At 36.0% G+C, this 23842-nt stretch overlaps 1 protein-coding gene across 3 annotated transcripts in view; it reads left to right on the plus strand.

Annotated features, from left to right (window-relative positions):
- Positions 1-23842, plus strand: part of egfem1 (EGF-like and EMI domain containing 1) — a 53667-nt gene that overhangs the window by 985 nt on the left and 28840 nt on the right. For 2 of the 3 annotated variants that reach the window (XM_084418734.1, XM_084418732.1), the window contains exons 2-8: positions 2257-2391; positions 6354-6463; positions 6539-6643; positions 15265-15387; positions 21841-21963; positions 22600-22725; positions 22835-22957. In XM_084418734.1, the coding sequence (XP_084274860.1) occupies positions 2257-2391; positions 6354-6463; positions 6539-6643; positions 15265-15387; positions 21841-21963; positions 22600-22725; positions 22835-22957 (845 nt within the window). The remainder of the gene's footprint in view (positions 1-2256; positions 2392-6353; positions 6464-6538; positions 6644-15264; positions 15388-21840; positions 21964-22599; positions 22726-22834; positions 22958-23842) is intronic. The other variant, XM_084418733.1, reaches the window with a different exon arrangement.

Raw genomic sequence — 23842 nt, forward strand, 5'->3', positions numbered from 1 at the left:
TGTATACATGTATATATATTCACCTAAACAACTTGCTTTGAAACAGTTACAAATAGACTTGACTCAAATTTGGAATTTGGAAATATGTAAAGCGTGACTGAGGCCAGTGAGTGTTTGACACTGACTCCAGGGCTGATCCGGCGTGTGACTGTGCAGTTTATCTGAGAGCCCCATAATTGACTCAGGATGTGCTTTATTACGCCCAGATGGTCATAGGAAACAACCTGAGAGAGAACATGACCCTCTGAGGCAGAGCCCAGACTCACCACACTCGCTCTGTGAAACTGAAATAAAGAATTTAAGAGCCAGACTGTCACAGACGGATTCAAACAAATCAACAACCCTGATGTATTTATGAAGTTGAAATGCATTCTCAGCGATATTCCATATTCTGAGCTGTGGATGAAGTGCTCTATTGGACTACAGAAAGATATAAATCAACTAACAGCTTCTGACAGATATGAGTGCAAGGAGAAGTGAATGAAAGCTGAGTTTGTATGTATATTCTTAGCTGTAGTTTAGTGCCAAAATTAAATATTTAGGTGCACTCAATTGAAAAATCTGTTCATAAATAAAAGTATATACTTTTTTTATTCTAAATTTTTTAGTTTATTTTAGGTTTATTTTAGTATTATAGCTTTTATTTTTATATTTTCAGGTTTCATTTTAATTTGAGTAATTTTGTTATGTATTTTCTTTTGTATTAGTTTTTTAAAATATTTCTATTTTTCTTTAATTTATTTTTATTTTAGTTATTTTAGTACTTCGACTTAAACTTATTTTATTTCAGTTAGTTGCCAAGGCAACAATTAAAAAATGTTTACGTTCATGTATTTCGTTTTCATTTATATTTTATTTTAAGCTTTATTTCAGTTAAAGAAAACCAATTTGATTAGGTTTAGTTTTACTAACAATAACCACTCATGTTTAGTATATTATAAATATGTTAATATTTTGAATTAGATTTTATATTCACGTTTTCTGTTTTCACTTTAATTTAAGTTAAAGTTTTAATAATTTTGTTGTTTGTTTTTGTCATTTTTATTCGTTAAAAAAAAGTCTACAGTATTTATTGATTTGTATTTATTGGTTTTAAGTATTTATGGATTTTAATTTATTGGTTTTAGTTTATTTAGTTTTAGTTGGTTTAGTAGCCTACTTCAACTTAAACTAAAGGAAAATGAGAAATGTTGCCTTGGGGAACAACTTGCTGAAATAAAATAAGTTTTCCTTTGTTTAATGCAATTAAACCATACCATGTATACCCCAATATACTTTTTTTTTTTTTTTTTGATAGACAAAACTATAACATGTGGTCCCCAGTCCTGAATATGTGGTTATCCCAGTATTTAGTGAGGAACACGTGCATATTGGTATCCGTATGTCTGTTTACTGTCAGCTGACAGCTATGGTGCACACATGCTAACCCACATATATGTTCTTCTGTGAGCATTTATGACGAAATTGCTAATTATGACATCATTAAAAGAGGGGCTTTGATGTTAAAAGTCCAAAATGAGACAAAATGAGGATATGTGGCTCACAAGTGCCCCCTATATGCAATTGATTTACTCTAAAGGAGTAGTTCACCCAAAAATCAAAATTGTCACCATTTACATGTCGTTAAAGACTTTAGTTATTTTTAATGAGAGATTTCTATCCTTCCATTGACAGTCCTCGCAACTATGGTGCTTCAAAAAGTTCATAAAGAGATCGTAAAAACGAATCGATATTAATGAAGCGGTTTAGTCCAAACTTTCTGAAGGGACTCGATCACTTTATATGCTGAAAAGATATAGGCAATTATTCACATATAAACATTCATCAACGCACACATCTGCTCATCTTTCAGGCTAACAGGTTTTGTCATACGTGTCTTTGTGTGTCATGTCTTTTTTCAGTGAGGAGTCTGATATTACAGGACAATACCGTATAATAAATTATAACAGAAGCAGACCAAATTACAAAATACAATAAAAGTAGTTTACCGTGCTAAATTGAATTACAGTACAGTAAATCAAAATACAGTAACTTCCTGTAATGTACTGTAAAAAATACAAGAAAATAGTTAACAATGAGGTTCATTTTCGTGTTACATAGCACATTTGAGCTTCGGCAAGAACCAATGAGGTTTATTCTCGTGTTACGCAGCACGCAACACACTGAGGTTCATTTATAGGGTTTTATAGATTTAAGTATAAAAGTGTATATATATGTATTGAAGTATAGTTGATAAACTTTTTCACTGTTTCTCAGGCCAAATGTGTGTGAGGAGCAGGAGATGTCAATGCTGGGAGTGAGGCAACCGTGTGTTCAGGTGGTTACCCGTATGGTGAAGGTGTGGCGGCAGGGCTGTTCTTCTCAGCACTGGTGCATGGGCTACGAGAGGAGGTGAGACACACTCGAACAAAAACTATTTACATTATTTCCATGTTTAAACATCTCTCAGTCATTATCCTTTAAATCATTTCCTCTTATTACTATTTCCCCCGAACAATAATCTCTTAAGTCAGAGCAGTGACTTTTATTTAAGAGATTTGCTTTCCTACCATTTAGTAGAACCAAATTTGCCAATTACCATAGCAGATGCTTTCCATTGACTTAAGTACACTGATTTGAAAGCTCTTCTGGAAATCTGGGGTTAAGTGATTTGCACATGGTGATTTAATAGGAGTCATAATAACCAACTATTTCTCCTCTGAAAGCAGACCTAATTTCACACTCTTCATCAACATAATGTTCTTATTAAACATAAGACTTCTATCTGGCATGCTGAATACTGACCTGCTGATCAATTTAACCAAGAAAATTGGGCAAAACACACTAACACTGAAACAGGAGAAAAATAGCTTAAAAGTTTTAAAGGTAAATTTGGTTTTATTCTGAGCACTGTCACAGGAAAGAGCTCATTGGTTCAAAGATAGAAGAATATATTGCAAAATAATGCAGTAGCCTACTATTGGAAGTTCAAAAAAACTTAATTAGCCTATGTAACACCAGGGGCGGTTCTAAGGTCAGTGGATATTCGGGGCTTTAGCCCAAACTAAAATTGGGTATTTTTATTTAAAGGAATTAATTAATTATAAACGTGATTTAAGGGAAAAAAGAAAAAGAAAGGCTTATTGTATTAGTGAAATAATTTTAACTCTTTGAAAATAATATTTTATTTTTAATTATGCATGCATTCTCTCTAAATGAATCAAGGAAATTATAGCATATTTTCAATTAAAAAGGCACAATTTAATAAATAAATAAAGTTGAGTAATTTGCGTCACGAGTTGAACATTTCTATTGTAAAACAGTCAAATATTAAATGTGTATCTACTTACATTTTATCAGGCATTCGTTCACTTCTTTAATCATTTTGACATTGATGAGCTAGATGTCAAACTCAGTTCCTGGAAGGCCACAGCGGCGCACAGCCATACAGAGTTTTGTTCCAACCCTGCTTCAACACACACTCACCTGCAGTTTTCAAATAATTGCAGTGAATCTCTTATTTGCATCTTAAGTTTATTGGCAATAATAATGACAGGTTTGCGAAAGTGTAGAACTCGGTGAGCTCGATGATGCGTTCATCAGACATGTCTGTGATTGGCTACAATGCTCAACGCTGCAAAAGCACGTCGTGAGTACCTTTAATGCAAAGGGAAAAATATAAATAAAACTGGAATATGCACTTTTCATGATTAGGTAATCGCGGCTGCTGTAATCTTATTCACATTTGTTTTTCGGATTAATTGTTTTGATCAATGAGAAAGACAAGGTAACAAAATATTCGGGGCTTTAGCCTACTAAAAACATTCAGGGGCTTAAGTCCCCTTAGCCCAGCCCTAGCGCCACCCCTAGTAAGTACGCTGTCCTAATAATGTGTGATATAATGTATTTTCTGTTTGTCGATATTAATCAGATTAGCTCACGTTCAGTCACTGTATTATATCCGTCATCTCCACGGAGGCTTTATTGCTTTCTAATTCAAAACAGGGTGATTAAACACTGCCCGTTTGTATGTCCTAAGTAAAAGAATCATGGTCATTAATGTAGTTGTTTTTAAATTATGAACTAAACTAAAGAAATAAGAAATTCAAATTTCTCAAATAAGAAAAATCTATTTACTGTACCAAACACCACTTTCAATACACAATATTCTCCATACTTTATTAAACAACACTTTATTGGAGGACTTTATTAAACAACACTTTATTATTTATCAATAAAGTTGCTAAAGTAGCATAAAGACAAATGAGATTCAAGATAAATAAAAATATGTCTTCAAAAATACATTAACATCGTATTGATCCATTCACAGCTGCTGAAGCCATAAAATGAGTGCCAGAGAATCATATTCAGTCACCTACAGAAAACAGATTTGATATTGTGTTGGAAAATAATGATTCATTATCACAGCTAAACTGGTTTCTTGCTCGTCCCTGTACATGTCTCTATCGTGTTCATGTTCTTCTTCCTCGTCTAAACAGTTTGTTCAGTTGTACCAGTACATGAACAGCAGATGTGATCACTGATGTGGTGTAGCTTTTTCTCAACCAGAGGAAAAAGTCTCAACATCCCATCGTCAGGCGTTCTCCAGTCCTGGTCTGAAAGTAAAGCAAAAAACACAAACCATTCAAATGAAGTTGTTTAATGGACAGTCGGGTCAGCTTATGTTCTGCGTTATTTAAGGCGAGACACTACAGGTGAATAGGGTAAAAATTTTAAATAATAGATATCACCATGAAACTTCCTCAGTTGATTACTTCCACAAGTATATAAAAAAAATGTATTACAAGTTTTAGAAATTTGTATGTTTAATTATGCAAATTAGCCATTATCTCATTAAATATGCACGATTTTGCATATATTTTCGGTAGATAGATCTGAACATATGATAAAGCCAGGTGCAAAATTCTTTTTTCATTTTGTTTACACACAAGATGAAAATAAAAACTCAGAGGGATTTCAGGATATATGCTTTCATTACCTAGGGAATCAAAATATACTGTCCATAGCCATAAAAAATTGATTTCCGCCATATTTTTTTGATTCAAATGTCACATAAATCAGGCCAGGAATGATTTATTAACAAATCCCTCTGAAAATATCTTCAGAATACTGCTAAGTGTATAAAAGTTTGGTGTACACAGGTGCTACATAGGCTGAGATGTTTATACTGGAGAATGACAAAAAACTCATTTTGAGAAAACGGCAGTTAAAGATTTAAATAGCTCTAAATGAGAAATCGGCGTTAGCTTTAAATCCCCCGTTGGACATTCACGATTGGTTACTGATAGAAAGGAAATGCCCATATTTGGGTTACATAGTGTTGTGCAGGAGACTCAGAGCTTCACAACGATACCGGTCATGACAGACTTCAGTAAACAGACTGTCTCTTTTGAGCCTTTGCTAGTGATGCTTGATACTTTCCAGACAAGTTACATACTCTTCTGTCACTTGTTTCAAGAGCTTCACTTGGTCAAAAACCAAGTGATAACCTGTACAATGTAAAATTGTCAACATCAAATTATGTACTACATATTACAGCATTGTTTCAATACAAGACATACCAATGGACTCGCGCAGCTTTCTGTCTTCTTTTTTAAAAGAGAATAGCCTTTTTCTTTTCGTTTTGAATTATTTCGTTTTAAAGACATTTCAAGCTTTGTGTATTTGATGTATTTCTCATGTCTGTGTGAGGCTAACACAATCATTTATAGCTATATATAACATTTTACGAAGGGGATCTCTAGAGGGGGTCACGAGAATTATCATATTTTACACCTAAAATATTAAAAACCACTGGACTAGAGAACCGCTTGCACTGTGTGAATCGTTTAGAATGGTCACGTGAACTGGTTCAAAAGATTAATTGAAAAGACTCGACTCAAACCAACGACTCGTTCACAAATCGGTTTGGTTCTTCTCACAGAATGCATCGCTTTTTTGTTCCACTATGCTGCTTTTTAAATGCGCTAGACAGCTGCGCCGCGTCTGGCTGCTTTTCAGCATTTTTTGCCCATTGTGATCACGTTTTTTAAGTTAAAAGAGGTTCAACAATCGGAAGATTTGGCAAGTATTGTGAGCGCGTTTAGAGGAGCAACTGTATAATTTGACGGCTCTTCCTGTTATTACGTTATTTCCGGAGCACAGAATGAACAATAAATATTTTGTGGTTAAATGTTTAAAAAAAATCCCCTTTTATTTGAGCAATGTTATGTAGGCCTATGTCTCATTTGTCATCGTCAAACAATTTTTAATTATTATACTATGTTGCATTAGGCCTATATCAGCCTCTACACATAATTAACCTATTGACTCTATTTCTGCATCTATTTCTCCCTCTGTAATGTCTATCTCAGGACAGGCTATTATACAGTGTATAGGCAGGTGTATAGTATGGAGATGCAAACAGTCTACAGGTGTTGCCCAGGATGGATGCAGAGAGGGGAAGAGAGAGGCTGTCTTCATAGTGAGTATCATAATACTGTATGTGTGTGTGTGTGTTATGGATACAGAGTATCTGAACAGTGCGTGTTATCTACAGGAGTGTGTTCTTCTGGTACCTGCTTTAACGGTGGGATGTGCTCTGAGACCAGTGATCAGCTATGTCAGTGTCCAGAAGGGTTCGAAGGAACGCGCTGCCAATACGGTGAGTCTTTCATGCCTTTTGAAGGGGTTGAAGTTTCAGCGCATGAATAGTGGCTTATTTATCTTTTGAATGTTCAAGAATGGGTTCTGTGGTCATATCTTCATTGATCTGTTTTAGGTCTGCTGCATGGGTCAAGCTGTTCGCGTATATGCATATGAGTTTGTGTTGATGCATCTGTACATCAGAGTGTTGTATATTTCTAAGTCGAGGTCAACTGGTGACTTTGAAGCTTGTTTCCCCTGGTGTTTCTCCTCCCACACTCTCTTTCCACCACCTGTGAGTGCACTAAAGTGAGTTTTCTCAGGCAAACGTCACTGTGGTTTGTTAGATTCTCACTTGTTTCTGCCTCTCATGGTTTGTTTTGACAGCAGATGTGAGGTTTTCACACTGTGAGGTGTCGAATGAGAGTGTATGTGTTCTGGTGGTAAACATGGTTTACCAGATCTAGTTATCTGTTTAACAGCAAAGACTTCAATTGAAATCAGCAGAGTAAATATGCCTTTGAGCATTGAAGAAGCCTCCACACAGTAGTATGTGAATGAGATTTGGAGTTTGTGTCTTAACAGTAAACCTCTAAGTTTAGTCAGTGATTTGTGTGTGTGTGATCTGCCTAAAGCAGCTTTCCTGCTGCGGTTTTGTGCTGAGATGGAGGTTTGTGCTCCTAAAATGCTTTCTCAGAGTTTCTAAAATTAAAGTTTTCTTCTGCATGTCCGTAACACAGAAGGCTGATGGCTGAACAGTACGACGGTGAAATGACTGTGATGAAAAATGTCTTTTCCATGTTGGACTGGTAAACCCATTAAGCTCATTTGACTCTGAGACTGTGTATATGTGCATGTGGAAGAATGTTTTTACAGTGCTCTCTTTCAATAGACGCTGCCACTGTAGCCCAGGACACGCTGTAGCTCATCTGCCCTTTCCTGTTGGACTGATTTGCTGTGTTTAAAGGCCACTGGCCACGTCTCAGTTCTGAGAGAGAGAAAGCAGGGAATACTATTCATAGAATAAGAAAGTTAAAGGAGTAGTGTACCCTCATGTTGTTCCAAACCTGTAGGACTTACTGTCTTCCGTGGAACAAAAAATGAGATGTTCGATAGAATGTTCAAGCTGTTCTTTATAATAAAAGTGAATAGTGACCAGAGGAGCTGTCAAACTAAGGAACAGTCACCACAAATGTATCATAAAAGATGTTCATAGACTATTTTTATGGTACTTTTATTGTGTTCTTTGATCATTTTTGAAGCTTGACAGCGGCTGATGTTTTATAGGCAGAGCAGTGTGAATATTATTCAAAATAAATTGAATGAGTTTATGATGACAATGCCCTACCTATGCTTTCATCTTTGTTTTTTAAAAATGTATGAACATTACATATAAACACACACCTGTGCCTTAGAGGTATTTATTTAGATATTAAAGGGACAATTTAATCGCTCTTTAATAAAACAGACTACTGTTAACTATTAACTATGACTTTGGCCTCAATAAACTCCTAATTGCTGCTTATTAATAGTTATTAAGGTAGTTGTTAAGTTTAGGTAGTGGGTATGATTAAGGGATGTAGAATATGGTCATGCAGAAAAAGGCATTAATATGTGCTTTATAAGTACTAATAAACAGCCAATATCCTAGTAATATGCATGCTAATAAGAAACTAGTTAATAGTGAGAATTGGACCCTAAACTGAAGTGCTACCGATATATTAAGTATCACCTAGTATTAATTGATTTAAATCTCAACATTGTTTCAGATTTTTCTCCTCAAATTGCTTAGAAGAAATGAAAATAGACACATATGAGACAATTGTTGACAAACAGTATAAAGCTAGAAAATGAATTTGGTCGGAAGATCTCAGATCATTTGGTCTTGACATCTTTTGAGGAAGGCTACAAAAAGTCTTTCTTTACTCTCCATTTAAAAATGTAAAAGATTGTGTTTTTCTATTAAACAACAGTGTCTTCCTGATGGGGTTGAAGAGACTCATGGGAAACAAGCTCTTCACTGTCCATTACTGCAACTTCCCTGTTTACAGGTTTACAATATGTGCTAAGCGGACAGTGTTTAAAGATGTGTCTGTGTGTACTGAGTGTGTTTGATACAGTTTGCCTGAGGGTTTCCTTTCCTCCATCTTGTTTGCTCTACACTGGAGTTAAGAGCTACAACCCCACTGAGGGTCCTGACTCTACATACTTCCCTGGAATACCACAGAGTATTGAGGAGTTCAAGAGTTACTGATCCACAAACAACTTGTTTAGGCACCTCTATAAATTGGGTCACATATCTTACATTCTTCGCATGGACACACACAGATATCCATATATTATATTCTTATATAGTCCAGTTGACATCTTTATAATTTCAGTACAGACCCAGCCTCACTGTTTTGAATGCAGAAAGGCATCATTTCATTTAAAGGGATAGTTCACCAAAAAATGAAAATCCAGTCATCATTTACTCACCAAACCTGAATGACTTTATTTCTTCTGCAGAACATGAAAGAAGATGTTGTTGTTTTGGAACCTATTGACTTTCATTGTATGGACAAAAAAGTTCAAACATTCTTTAAAATATCTTCTTTTGTTTTCCACAGAAGATATAAAGTCATACATGTCAGGAATGATATGAGGGTGAGTAAATAATGTGAGAATTTTCAGTTTTAGATTAACTATCCTTTAATCGTTCATAATGTTACACAATTTTGAGTGTTAATGTAATGTGCATGTATAATGTAATATGTATATCGACATAGCCAAAATATAAACGCATTTAATATATTTGTTTTCATAGCCTTGGAGGACAACATTGGGACAGAATTGGGACAGCAATTATATAAATTTTTTAATAATTAATAATTTTTGGATTTTTCATCTGATTAATCAAAGAAGTAATCAACAGATTAACTGATTATCAAAAGAATAGTTTTTTTTGGCTGGCTAACCTAGCAACCAGTCAGAAAACCCTACATGCTCAAAAATAAAGTTTTTTTTTTTTATTGGCATCTATGGCATCTAAGAACCTTAAACATCCATGAAACCTTGCCATTGCACAAAGGTTTCTTAGTGAAAGAGGGTTCTTCAGATTATTAAAATCATTCTTTTATGATTTGAAAGGTTCTTTGGGAAACCAAAATGGTTCTTCTATGGCACTGTAGCATCACGGCACAGACTTCTGCATGAGCAAGCGCCAAAAATGTAAGGATCTTGTTGGCCAATATTGTTTTCCCCTTGTCTGCATGGCCTTGATTATGTCATAACATTCATTTCAGAGCCGGAGAAAGTTTTAATGAAAGATTTATCCTCAGAATAACATGTCCTGATCAATCATGCGCAATGAGACCCGGAACATTAATTAAGAAAGAGTCAATTGTTTTTCCAGTTTTCCACTTTCTCACTGCTCTATTCTATGTCTTTATCCTTCAGTTCACTCACCTTTTCTGAACTAATTATGATTGAAGTCCTCAGATAGTTTACTTTCTGTTCAAAAGCTTTCTTATCCAGGACGGACAGACCTTTCAAGTGTAAGTCGTACTGACATGCTCCATATGCTGGTTTGGTGAGAAACTCCTATTTGAACAAGAACTTCACTGCTGCAGGACGCTCTGGCAATGAAATCAGTGTCCTTGAGAGTGAGGAGTGAGTTTCCTGGTCAAAAGGTTATATCTTGAGTGAGTCTGGCACATTTAAAACTTTATTCAAGTGAGATCTTCAGAAGAAAATGAATTTAACGTCTGCACTCAGCAGGTGATCTCAGTTGAGAGAGAAACATGAACCGGTTGTGTGTGTGCGCTGGAATGTTCTGTTGCTTTTAACACACAACCCTCTAGTCTAGACCCCTAAAGATCTGTCTTTAGACAGTATTATTAGCGGTCAATATTCAGTGTTATAAATGAAATACAAGTTATTGAAGGAAAATTATTATTGCTTATTAGTGATTCCAGAAACTTAGACTAAATGGAGCTTTCAACTTTGTCTCAGATCATGTTTCTTCTAAAAATCCTTATAGGAGAAATAAATAAACAAAATAGAGACACAAATTATTGACACAGAAAAAGTAGAGCGCTATAAAATTGATCTTGATAGCAGATAACAAGTTGGAAGACAGTTTATATTGACTTTTGATTGCAGACTTTGGTTGGCTAATATGAGCACAGTTGAGATGAACAAAAGTGAGATTAACTAGTGCGATATGGTCTTTAATATTTTTGTACTTTAGAGGAAACAGTTGAAATATTTAGAGGGATCTTCTTGATATATTTATATAATTAATATAATTGATACTTTCAGCAAGGACACATTAAGAGATCAAGAGACAGTAATTTATTTTAATTTATAATAATTTACAATATTACTGTTTTAATGGAACCTAGTGACTTCTTACTGACCACATTTTGTCTAAGTAGGCTTGTTAGGTCTTGAAACACAGTCATGGCTATATAGTTTGTTAATCTTCATATTTGATTACCAAAATGGTGGTAATTTGTTTTCTCTTCATAATTAGTTATTTTCATGGAGTCAGTAAAGCACCTGTAACTTAATATTTGATCGATTATTGAAACATCCTGTTGGTAGCTGTATACAGATCATCCGTTAATTGCGGAAACGCGTAATTAATGTGCAAATGCTGCTTGCCAGATGTTTCAAAGTCCCATGCTGTTTGAAAAGAAGTCATGCTTGAAAGTGAGGCCTGGTTTGGATATGTGTGTTGTTTATGTAGGATAATACAGGGCCAAATGCAATGATCTGTGTGATCACTATACAACAGAATACACGCTGAGAGATGGGCAGACAGTTGCTGTACAGTTACAGTATACACAAAACTATCTTTTTCTCTGATCGGACACACAGTTAGCTCAAACGTTTTGTAACTGCTCTGTCTAACCCATTAAAGAGGATTTCCCAAAGAAAGGACAGGGGATATTCATGAGAAACTGCTGCTTTTCCTCGAAGCATTCATAACCCTGAGAGATAACCCAAATGACTTTACCATGCATTGAGACAAAGTAAAAGGAATTAGAGAGTATGAAAATACCCAATCTTTATTGTGTTACGTGTCCTTTGAGACTCATTTGTGCATTTAAAAGCAGTAAGAGTTTATGTCTAAAATTAAAAGGTCTAGCTGTGACAATAATTCTCTTATTTACTTCTGAGGGGAAAAAGACACTATGTAGGGACCTTGTGAGGTCTTGTCAGGTGTCGTCTGCAGAACGCATCTGGCCAGTTGTACTGAGATCCCAGGAAAGAGGAAAGATAGCTACGGTTATTAGATTTCCGTTCACCTCTGATCGCTCTGGCCCAGAAATTACGGCCATCAGTTTATATGTCATACATCTCAGTATTTGAATGGAAGTCAGAGAGAGATGTGTTTTATATAGCTGAATGAATTAATGGATTGTCAAAAATCCCATACATTAAAATACTCATGAGAGGAGTCTTGGGAGCTGGTCCATTTTAACTTGAGCCAATAACCAACCAGAACACCTCAGAAAATAATAACACGCTGGCAAACACACAGAATTCATTTATTGGTAAAAATAGGTACATAAAATATTTTGCAAATATAAAATATTGTCAATTTAAAAAAAAAAAATATCAAAAAAGAAAAGAATCAGGAGGAAAAGAATGCAGTGACTGAAAAGAGCTCTTGCCGTAGATATTCTTCTTGTTATATCACGTCAGTCACATTAAAATACCAAGCATTACGTCTGAACATGAGAACATGAATGAAATTATACAGCCCATTAAGTCAAACTGACAAGGATTCATTTCAGTCGGTTTGAGTGGAACTTCTCCAAACCGGATGTGCCACCCATAATCTAAAACCCAGTAGGCTCGTCAGGAAAAAGGTGGATGAAGATTTGTTTTTTTAAAAGTTAACTTTTAACTCGAGCACAGCATTTTTAGAATGTGTTTTATGTGTGAGACACTCCAAAAGATGTGTATGGAAGCTTGTTTCCGCCACAGAATAAATCATTTTAAAAGATAATTGCGACTTTTTATCTCACAAATGCGAGTTTACATCTCGTTCTATCATTCTGAGAAATAAAGTCAGAATTGCGAGATATAAAGTCGCAATTGCGTCTTATAAAGTCAGAATTGCGAGATGTAAAGTCAGAATTGCGTGAAATAAAGTCAGAATTGCAAGATATAAAGTCAGAATTGCGTGAAATAAAGTCGCAATTGCGTCTTATAAAGTCAGAATTGCGTGAAGTAAAGTCGCAATTGCGTCTTATAAAGTCAGAATTGCGTGAAATAAAGTCGCAATTGCATCTTATAATGTCAGAATTGCGTCTTATAAAGTCAGAATTGCGTGAAATAAAGTCGCAATTGCGTCTTATAAAGTCAGAATTGCGAGATATAAAGTCAGAATTGCGTGAAATAAAGTCAGAATTGCGAGATATAAAGTCAGAATTGCGTGAAATAAAGTCGCAATTGTGTCTTATAAAGTCAGAATTCTGACTTTTTTTCTCGCAATTGCGACTTTATATCATGCAATTCTGACTTTATAATACGCAATTGGGAGATATAAAGTCAGAATTGCATGATACAAAGTCGCAATTGCGTGTTATAAAGTCAGAATTGTGAGATATAAACTATTCTGAGGTAAAAAAAAAAGTCAGTCTTTTTTTTCCTTAGAATTGGACTTTATATTTCACAATTCTGAGAAAAGATGTCAGAATTGCGAGATATAAACTCGCAATTATGTGTTATAAAGTCAGAATTGCGAGATATAAAGTCAGAATTGCGTGAAATAAAGTCGCAATTGCGTGTTATAAAGTCGCAATTGCAAGAAAAAAAGTCTGAATTCTGACTTTATAAGATGCAATTGCGACTTTATTACACGCAATTCTGACTTTATATCTCACAATTCTGAGAAATAAAGTCAGAATTGCGAGATGTAAACTCGCATTTGTGAGATAAAAAGTCGCAGTTATCTTTTAAAATGTTTTATTCTGTGGCGGAAACAAGCTTCCATAGATGTGAGACGCAAGCGTAATGGTAAAATGCATCTGTCTTGCTCATGTTTAATTAAAAAAAACATCAGAAAAGCATTGCAGTGGAATACAATAACACATTCTGTGTTGTACATTCTTTGTGGCATTCAATATACACAATATGTTCAGCTCAAAAACCTCTTTAAAAGATATAAATGTTGACAGAATGTTTAAATATTACAAAACACAAACTGAATTAGTTCAAAAACCTTTTAAAATGGTCTTTCCATTTGCTTTTCATTTCCTGTTGTTTATTCTTGTTTTATTTCTAGATGTTTTTCATCGCTCTATTCCCTGTTCCTGTTTCCCAGTCAGGGCCAGAGCAAGATTAATGACAAAGGTTTGGATACAAAACAGATCTAGAGGTAGAAAGATTTAAAATGACAGAGAACGATCACCAGGTGTGAAACTTGGAAAACAGGGGCCTAAACAAGCTAAACAGATGGCGGAGTGGATGTTTATTCTCAGATGTATTTGTGTGTGTGCTTCAGCGTGCATGTCAGTCATTATCAAGACACACATTTTAGCCACAGCAAACTAGTTTTGTAGTTTTGTGAAATCACTTAAAGGCATAGTTCACCCAAGAAAGAAAATTCTGGCATTCTCTGCAAACCTGTATAAGCGAGTGAACAGCACCACAGTTAGAACGCCTAACTTCTCAGAACATCTGTAAATCTGTCCTTGTCTTTCCACAGGAAAGATGTTGTCAGCACTCTGTATTATTATGGGATGTTTGCTTAAGGTCAGTGCCGTGTCGTAGAGTCAAAGGTTGTGAGGGAGAAGAAAACAGAAAGTAGAAAACAGATGGAGATGAGTGAAATGTTCTCATTTGATAACATTCAAAATACAGATTTTTATAATATTAGATAGTTGATGTTAAATATTTTAGTCAGATGTGAAGTTCATCTGGTGATGCTGTGTTGCCTTAGAAACCAAGCGTGGGTGTGGCCTGAACCTTCGCTATGGCGACCCATCCTTGGTTTCTGAGGCTTTACAGAAAAACACACTATCAAATAATTGTATTTACTGATTGATTTTTAAGAAAAGTTTCTTTGAACTTATTGTGAAACATTTTTGCTTTCAGCTGTTTGGACCAGCTTGTACTTATTACCTGAGTCTGAGCGCTGCATGGTGTGTGTTTGGTTGTGTGGGGTTTATATAAGTGGGTTTGTGTGGTTTGTCTGTTTATGTCTGTGTGATGACATTTTTTCACAATTATGCTAAAATGACTGCAAAAGGCATGAGACAGGAAACATTTTTAGAGAAAGTCTTTCACAGATCTAACCAGCATGCAAAATATAAAGAGGAAGTAGATGGATAAAGAAAGACAGATTTTCCAGATGGATTTAAAGTTAAATATTAGGAGGAAATGGGCATCAAATAACAAGAGATGTATTTAATATTTAAAAAAATGGGTGACATTTAAATCAAAATCATCTAAAGTACTTGATAGATGGGAAAAAATGACCAAAACTCAAAATGTAATTGGGCTATAAAATTTGATTTTGTCTTTTTTCTTATTAGCATATTAATGATTTAATGTTTCCAAAACACAATATAAAGATTGTAATAGTCTATATGGATTCTCAGGGTTTTTCTTTCTTTCTTTCTTTCTTTCTTGTCTTTTCAGATATAAACGAGTGTGCGGACGAGAATGGCGGATGTGAAGGCACGTGCTGTAATACTATTGGCAGTTATTACTGCAGGTGTCCTGATGGTAGTAAACTCGGAGATGATGGGAAATCCTGCCAAGGTAAGCACACACTCACATCCGAGTTTATATTATGTTTCTGAGGACAATTAACCTCTCTATAATCAGAACGACCCGCTTAAAGCAAACATTCGAGAAAGGAGCCCACATTATTAAAGGGGTCATAGACTGGATTATTTTATTATTTTATAATGTTTCCCTTGGGTGCCCTTATAATGTTAGTATGATTTTAACATAAAAAATTGTCATAATTTATAAATAAAAGGCATTTTTCCAAACCTGATTTTAGCCTCTGATTTGAACGCTCTGTTTTAAGGGGCGTGTCTGCTGTGAGCACGGCTGGACTGGCCATTGGGCATACCGGGCAAATGCCCGGTGGGCCGACGTGCTTTTTGGGCCGATACATCTCATAAATACTTTTTTTTTTTTTTTTTTACGGCCCATAAAATGTGTACATCGGCGGGCCATTCGTTTTGTTTTGTTTTGCTTGCGTTTTGGGTTTGTGCCGGTGTAATGCATTGGTCAAAAAAAGTCAGTGTTAGTTTTTTTTCTGACAGACCAGCCCATGAAACACGTAGATCAGCGGCCCATTGGTTCTTTCCTTGATTGACACTGGGCTGGCCCAATCACAACTTTAAACGAGTGAGCGAGCGTGCAGCAGTGTCAGTGTGTAATATCTGCCAGAATAGTCTGCGAGATGGAGAAGAAACGCAAGGAATGTGCAGATAAATAGCGTGAAAAAATAGAACCAGGCCCTTAAAGCAGACGCTTTATGTGTCAAAATATATGTTTTCTGACCTTCGTCAGCTCCTGTGGCAGATGATGATAGTGAGGACGGAGGATCAGGAGAGAGATGAGAGAGTGTAGAGCCTGCGGTAAGCAGAACTACTTTCAAAACACTTAGGCTATGTCATGATGGAGTGTAGGAACCCATAACCCAGTTACAGATTATTTCCACATCTGCATAGTTGACGATTACCGCAATTCACTAGAAATGTAATGACAGGCGTTTGTAAACCATGTTTTCCGCCAAAATAAAAGATCATGTGCTTATCTCTTTCAAGTATAGAAATTGTTACAAAACTAATTATGAAAGTGTCCTTTATTTTTTAGTGCATTTGTTTTACAAAATATGGCTATTACTGTCATTGGATTAATATTATAACTAATATTATATAGTAGGTGTAATGTAAATAGACACTGTAACTAAAAGAGGTTTGAATTTTTCTTTGTTTAATTTGCACACTGAATATGGGTTGGAGCTTTTAATTTTGAACTCTCAAAGTGCACCAGATTGATGAATTTAACATTAAAATGCACAAAATTTTCTCACGGGGGGGCATGCCCCCGAACCCCCCTAGAAGAACCAAGGTCCACCCACCACAGTTTTAACAAAAAATCCTGTAAGAAACACTTGTATTGCTATGCCAGAGCCGCTTATAGCTTCTTTTAGGATTCACCACTGTGGAGTATAGTTCAACTGTATTAATAAATGTCAAATTTGTACTTATTTCATCTGTAAACTCTCACTCGTTCCTATACTCACTCATTACATGGCATTAGTGGTTTTAATGAATAGGAGTTGGTATGCATATAATTAAGGGCGTGCAAAGATGGGTGGTGTTTATGATCATATAGTGGGCCGGTCTGGGCCAAAATGCCCGGGCCGATTTTTTTGTCCCAGTCCAGCCCTGGCTGTGAGACTTCAGTGTAAACGCCCACTGCTGTGATTGGCTGACATGTTTGCATATGAAATAGCTAGTATTACATGTGGAACTCTCTTGAAAACTTTTACTACGTTTTTACTATTACAGCTATCGAGATTAAGGAATCGTGAAAAGTATTGATCATAACGATCTATTCCCATCACATGAAAGGTTGCAGTCTGTTTATCGCGTATGAAATTACACCTCTGGCTTTCACCAAGTAACAATGCAAACACGATGTAAATACAGTAAGAGCTTCGTTGTACTGTATTGTAACAGCGTCATGATTTTGTGATGATTGATTTCAACGAGTTTTGGCAAGTGTCCAGATAAACTCGCGCTGTTTGATTGACAGCTTGGGCAATTGGAAAGGGAGCGTTCTTTGATTGCTTTCTTTATATAATTTAATCACAGTTTAAATAAGATTATTTTCATCCTACTAAGAGAAACGACGTGAAGTTGATTGTTTAGTCACTGGCTTGATTTACTGATGCATAAACAGTATTGAACAATATTTTGAGAGATAATCTGTCTGAACTTGAATAATTACATCAGAAATCACTGATCACAGATCAGGCATTAGAATAAACATGACTACTTACATGTTTGTTTGGCGTTGGCAGATCCATATCGTAAAAGTCTGTTTGCAAAGCCTGCGGCGAAATTTGCCAAATAATCAACCGTGAAATACACTGAATACAAACAAATAATGCACTGCTGAGACATTCACATTGTTGGGAATCTAATTTGGAAGGTAATGGTATTGATCCTGTATCGATCTTTTCTCGTTCTCATGTCACTGTTCACTAACGCTCCAGTGGGCGGGGCCAAAGCTGAAGTGTGACGTCACAAGTCTCCACTTTTAAGATCCTGTCGTTTGCTGGCCTTGGTTTCAATAAAAGCAGTTTTTGGAATAACAAGAAAGTTTTGAGTTTTGAAACTTACAGGGTATTTTTATAGTATAACGAACTCTTAACTGTCAAAGGATCAAGGAACATTTGAATTCTCATTCTATGACCCTTTTAATATCTAAAAATAAGCAGCAGTAAATTAAAGGGGACCTATTATGCAAAATTCGCTTTTACATGGTGTTTGAACATAAATTTGTGTCTGCACAACCACCCTATAATGGTAAAAATCCACCTACTCTTTTTTTTAATCCACATAAATCATACGCAGTGTTTCAGAACAAGCCGTTTGCAGATTCTAGCAATAATTAGGCCCCGCCCATGACTGCTGATGGACTCCGCCTTATTAGCATAGACCCGCCCTGAGTGAGCTGTACACAGTCCGCCATGTTTATCTCCTCGCCAGATTATTTAACAACAGCATTCAAGTAAGAAATGTATTCTTATTAAAGCTACTAAAGTTATTCAGTTAAGAGGAGTGAGTGATTTTCTGTTTTTCTTTAGTTGTTTGATTCATATTAACATCATATTTAGCAGTAGATACTGTATATTAAGCTGCTTTCACTTTAATACACAGATCTAATATACACATGCGATTTCTTTACTTGCTATTCACGTTCACAGACATAACCGACTGTGTTTATGTGAACTTGTGTGTATTTGACAGTTTAAGAGCAATCGTGAAAGAGAACTGAATTTAATACTCACGGGACGCGCCTCCTGACATTCAGAAAACCATATATCAGAAGTTTAGACTGATATGGCTTTAAAACGCATGCAGACAATAAACTTTCATGATAATGAAGAACATTCTGAGACTTTTTTGACCAGGTATAGCAATAATGCTTTGAACTGTCATGATCATAAGTAAGTTAAGTAAAGTAAGTAGGCCCTAAGTAAAGAGTAGTTTGCAATGCTCTCTGTTAATGATATCCAGGAATTACCCTTTAATCAATCCTGTGCATGTGATTGCATCAGGGGCTTGTTTAAGACCATTAGTTTTGGCTAGGTTTCATCATGAGATGAAAGATGATGTGTAATGGGCTTTGTGTGGGCAATAGTGCCTGAATGTGCTGAGAGAGATGGTTCTACATCTGTGTCCATCTCAGCTGTTAGTGTGTAAGTGTGGGAATGATGATCCGGCCTGCTGTCTCAGGTCCTGCTGGACTGAAAGGCTACAGGTGAGGAAACAGGTGAGAGATGAGAGATGCCACATTTACACCGTAAAGATGGCACAGAAGCACTTCTGAAGTGGCTATTAGGTGTCTTTAGTTTAATGCTGCTCTGAGGTGGCATAAATTCATTTACACAGCAATTTCAATAGTATCATTTTATACTAGGGGCTAAGGTGGGTCAGAGCAGGCATCCTTTAGTCTTGCTTTTGATTTAGTCTTGCTTTTCCCCCCCAGCATTACGTCTTTACACCGAATTTTGAGCAGGCACAGAGCAGCCTTAAATCAGCTGTGTAAAGATGCCTAGCTAGAAAAAGAGAGAACAAAACACAGAGTTGCAGCAGTTCTGTTATTAGGTCATTCTGATGAAGAAATACTATAGAAAATGCAGGCTGGTTAAATTAGTACTGCTAATTTTGTTTTGTTAATTTGATTGTTTATTTGCATGGGCAAATATTGAGGAAAAAATGTGGAAGTTTGTATGAAATATGTTTTTTATGAGTTCAACTATATCCACTATCTAGTAATTTATTGTAAATTCACAGTGGTATTTTGTAATTGAAATTTGATAGTCTTCATGTCTTGTAACATGACGTGTAAATCTGACTCTGTAATGGCTGCTTTAGATTTTTGGGAAATAGTCAGATGGCTGTAATTGAATTCATTAGAGTCAGAAGGTTTAATTATAGCTAATGAACCACATTCAATAATCCTGTTATGGGGCAGTCAGTACAGCACTTGACCCATAGTTGACTGCATACATGTAGGAATCTGTAGGAATTAATCCCATGACAAGAGTCTGACAAAACCCATGTAACACTGAGGAAATTGTAAATGACCTCTCAAATAGCTACAATATCATGTATTTTTGAACATTTGCAATGGCTCCCAACAATATATCATTACAGTGAAGTAACTTGTGTTGATCTTGGACAGAGTTCTTTGACAAAGCAGAACGAATTTGGACATTATATGCACACACATGTAAATGTGTTCAGCAGATGTTACAGTATATACTGTACCTAATTACTTAGGAATGAATGATCAGGTATCAGACAGCAGCCGTCTCATTCTAGAACATTGCAAATTTCTCTGAGAATTCAAAAGTTTGACATTTTAAAGTTGTCATTGTTCATTTTCTAAACAATTTTCATTTGAACAAAGTTATATTTTCAATACAAAAACTTAAAAACAAGAGTGAGATCTGACAGCTCATTTCTGTTCACTGTTCTGACAGTGTGAATTTATGATAGGAAACCTGTGTTTTAAAAGATTTCAGATGTATAAGATGAATTAACTTTTGTTCACTACAGACTTATCCATAACTCCACAACCCTTACACTTTTCTCCTCAAACATTACCGAAGGCTTCTTTTAAATACGGTTTTAAAAGCAAACATCTGTTAAAGCATTAAAGAATTGTATGGCATGAAAAAAGGCTGGTCACCATTAATCTCATGTATATAAGCACATTCCTCGTAGTGACAGTTTTACTATTATTATTTATGGCAAATCTCTTATGCATTGAACATGATAATGTTTCATACAGAACAGAGCGAAAAAGTCATATTTCCAAAAAGTACCTCTATTGTCATGTTTTTCGGACATGTATTTGGTATCAAGTACCATGCTTACTAGCAGAAAATCATTGATTAAATTATTTATAAAATAATATATGAATTATTTTTTTGTATTTACCAGTGATTTTACCACTTGGATCAGGAACGATCTCCAATGCTGTTGCATTTTGACCCACAGCCATATTTAGACATTAAGTGAATGAATGAACGAATGAATGAATTTAGAGACAAATGCCCTTTTACAAAGTCTTGATTTTGTTTTTGGGGTCTACTACAGTTGTGATGGCATTATAGAAGAAAACTCAGCTGTTATCTTATAGAAGGTTGCAGGGAGCCAATAATTATGGCCAATGTGTTTTGGAGAAAAACATTGATTTCATAATGTGATAATTTTTTCACATTTTTTTGAATGAAAGATCAAAAGGATAAACAATGCAGATTTATTTTTACAGCCATCATATTTACCAGGGTTGCCAATAATTCTGACCATAACTGTAAAATAGATGTTCACTCCTGAATGTTCAAAAAACACCTTATTTTATTTCTTCTTTTTTTTTGTTGATATTTGCCATTGTTGCAGCACCCCTCTTTTCAGTCTGTCAGTAACGGTCTATTTAGTTCCAGTCTCTAGGAAGCCACTCCTTAAGCGAAGTGTGCTCTGACTGGTCATCTCACTCAGTGTGTTGTGATTGGTTAACCACTTTGAGCGGGTTTCAGAAATATCACACCCCTTACCCATAACTGCATTAGAGGTGCATTACAGGTGGAAAAAAACAGCGTCTCTTGGACATGGCGAAAACACACTACTAACGCAACTCAACTACACCTTGCTTTCTTTATTTTGCACATGAATCGGGCAGGAACATTTTAGTGAGGTCAGAAACAGTGTTTGCTGATGTAGAGAATAGCTCCCTTTGGATAGACTTTTTTTTACCTTTATCTTGCTCAAACAGCAACATTACACCTAAAGAAATTTAAAAATGTAAAAAAAAACATAATAGCCCTCTTTAAATAAAAAAATAATTGATTGATTGATTGAAAGAAAGCCGAATTTTCACTTAAATTCAAGTGAAGGCAGACAATGTCTTATTTGTTACATATGTGTATGTTCATGCATGTTGTCCCCACAGATAAAGATGAGTGTGAGGAGCTGAACGGTGGTTGCCAGCAGACGTGTGTGAACACACTGGGTTCGTACCACTGTGAGTGCAGAGAGGGTTTCCGCATGCACGCCGATGCTCGCACATGCATAGGTAAGATCTTTAAAAATCGCTTACATGCTCACAAACACACATGTATATTGTGAGTAGTATCTCTATCTTGAGTAGCATGTGTGAATCACCTATAGCAATGCATTCTGGGAAGGAGAGCAACAGCAGGCTGCCTAAAACTCCATTATTTCTGCTAGCTCAACAAACAACGTAAACACAGCAGGTTGAGCTCTGGTTCTGCTGATCTCATTAACCTGAAACAGCCTTTATCCTGTTTTACTGGAGTCTGGATGTGTCATCACTCTGTGACAGGCCTGGCGATGTCATCACAGCGAGACAACAGCGCTGACCTGTCCCCTAAGGCTCCATAAATCTGCCAGCTCAGACACGACATGGAAACATCATCATTCAGAGAGCAAGATAAAGGGAATGAGAACCTTCCAAAGCTCTTAATATATACACAAACTCCAAACTGGATTTGATTCAGAAATGTTTTCCATTTACAATGAAAGTTTTCCTTCCTGTACAAAGAGAAAATCTGAGTTTGCCATTACAATCTATCTGGCAGTCAAATGTCTGGGTTGACCGAACCGAATAGTAACCAAATGGTTGTAAGAGCGTTAGCGAAGGAGCGTTAAGAAAGCGCTGAGTTGCTGTTTGTTTGTGGCTCTTTTCCAGTGGTCAGCTCTTGCTCCGTAAAGAATGGCGGCTGTGAACACAGGTGTGTCGATTTGGGAAACGACCAGTACAAGTGTGAATGTCGCAGCAACTACCAGCTCAAAAGAGACGGAAAACACTGTGAATGTGAGTTCGCATGCATACGCCATCTTTGACTTAGGTTTTTACTGTTGTAATATTGTGATGGTTATGTGAACACTTGTCTGTGTGTGTGTGTACTGTGTTATTCTCTCAGTGAAGGATCCCTGTAAGGAACATAATGGTGGATGTTCTCATATCTGCAGTAATGTGAATGGACAGGTGCAGTGCAGCTGCAGACCAGGATACAAACGGGAAGCCGACTTTAGGAAATGTGAAGGTTTGTGTACACAGACATGTACCCACATATGTTAATTATTTTTTTTTTACAGATAAATGAGGCCATCCTTAAAAATATTCTTGTTTGCCGTAACCCGACCGACCCTGTCAATTTAGGATCGACCCAATTAATACATTTTTTTCCCTTTTAGTCCGACCGACGTGCCGGTTGTAAACTTGCGTTAAGACCGACCGACCGGGTTTTTTTTTTTTTTTTTTTTTTTACTCTTCAAACAACTAATACAAATGCAATAAAATGATATTAATGATATTTTAGTAAGTATTGTGAGAATGAATTGCCCATAGGTCTACATACAAACGTAGGCTACGCTCTTTCTTTTAAATAAAAACCTGTGGCGTCATCTATGATTAAGGGCTGTATATGCAAAATGAAACCGAAATCGCGACACTCAGGGCCACGAACCTGTGTCATGGTGTGAGAAGGCAGAAGGCAGAATCGCGACACACCCCTTCCAACTCCCAGAGTTATCCTTCCCGTCCAGATCCAATGCTACCACATCTTTACATTACTATTGGGCAGTTCCAGCGTTATGGACGTGACATTTGCAGTCAAAACTTGAAATATAAATGGTCAGAAAATGCGTTTAATACTAATATATTGAAACGTCTGTTTATACATCTATACTGCCTTAATAAAGGAATCCAGACATTAGAAAAATATTAGTATACACATTTTTTATATTTAATATGAGGGAAATACACTTGCGTTACGGTCCGGACGTAACACAAAAAATCTTTAACTTTTAGGTGGTAAAATATGTTTTAGTAATTCTATGAATTACACTGCGCAAACCAAAAGTAGGCTAATATACCCACCGGATGATGAAGGGTTGGCTCTCCACAGAACATGATATAATATATTCAT

This window comes from Rutilus rutilus (genome assembly GCF_951802725.1).
Source record: "Rutilus rutilus genome assembly, chromosome: 9".
Taxonomy (NCBI): Eukaryota; Metazoa; Chordata; class Actinopteri; order Cypriniformes; family Leuciscidae; genus Rutilus; species Rutilus rutilus.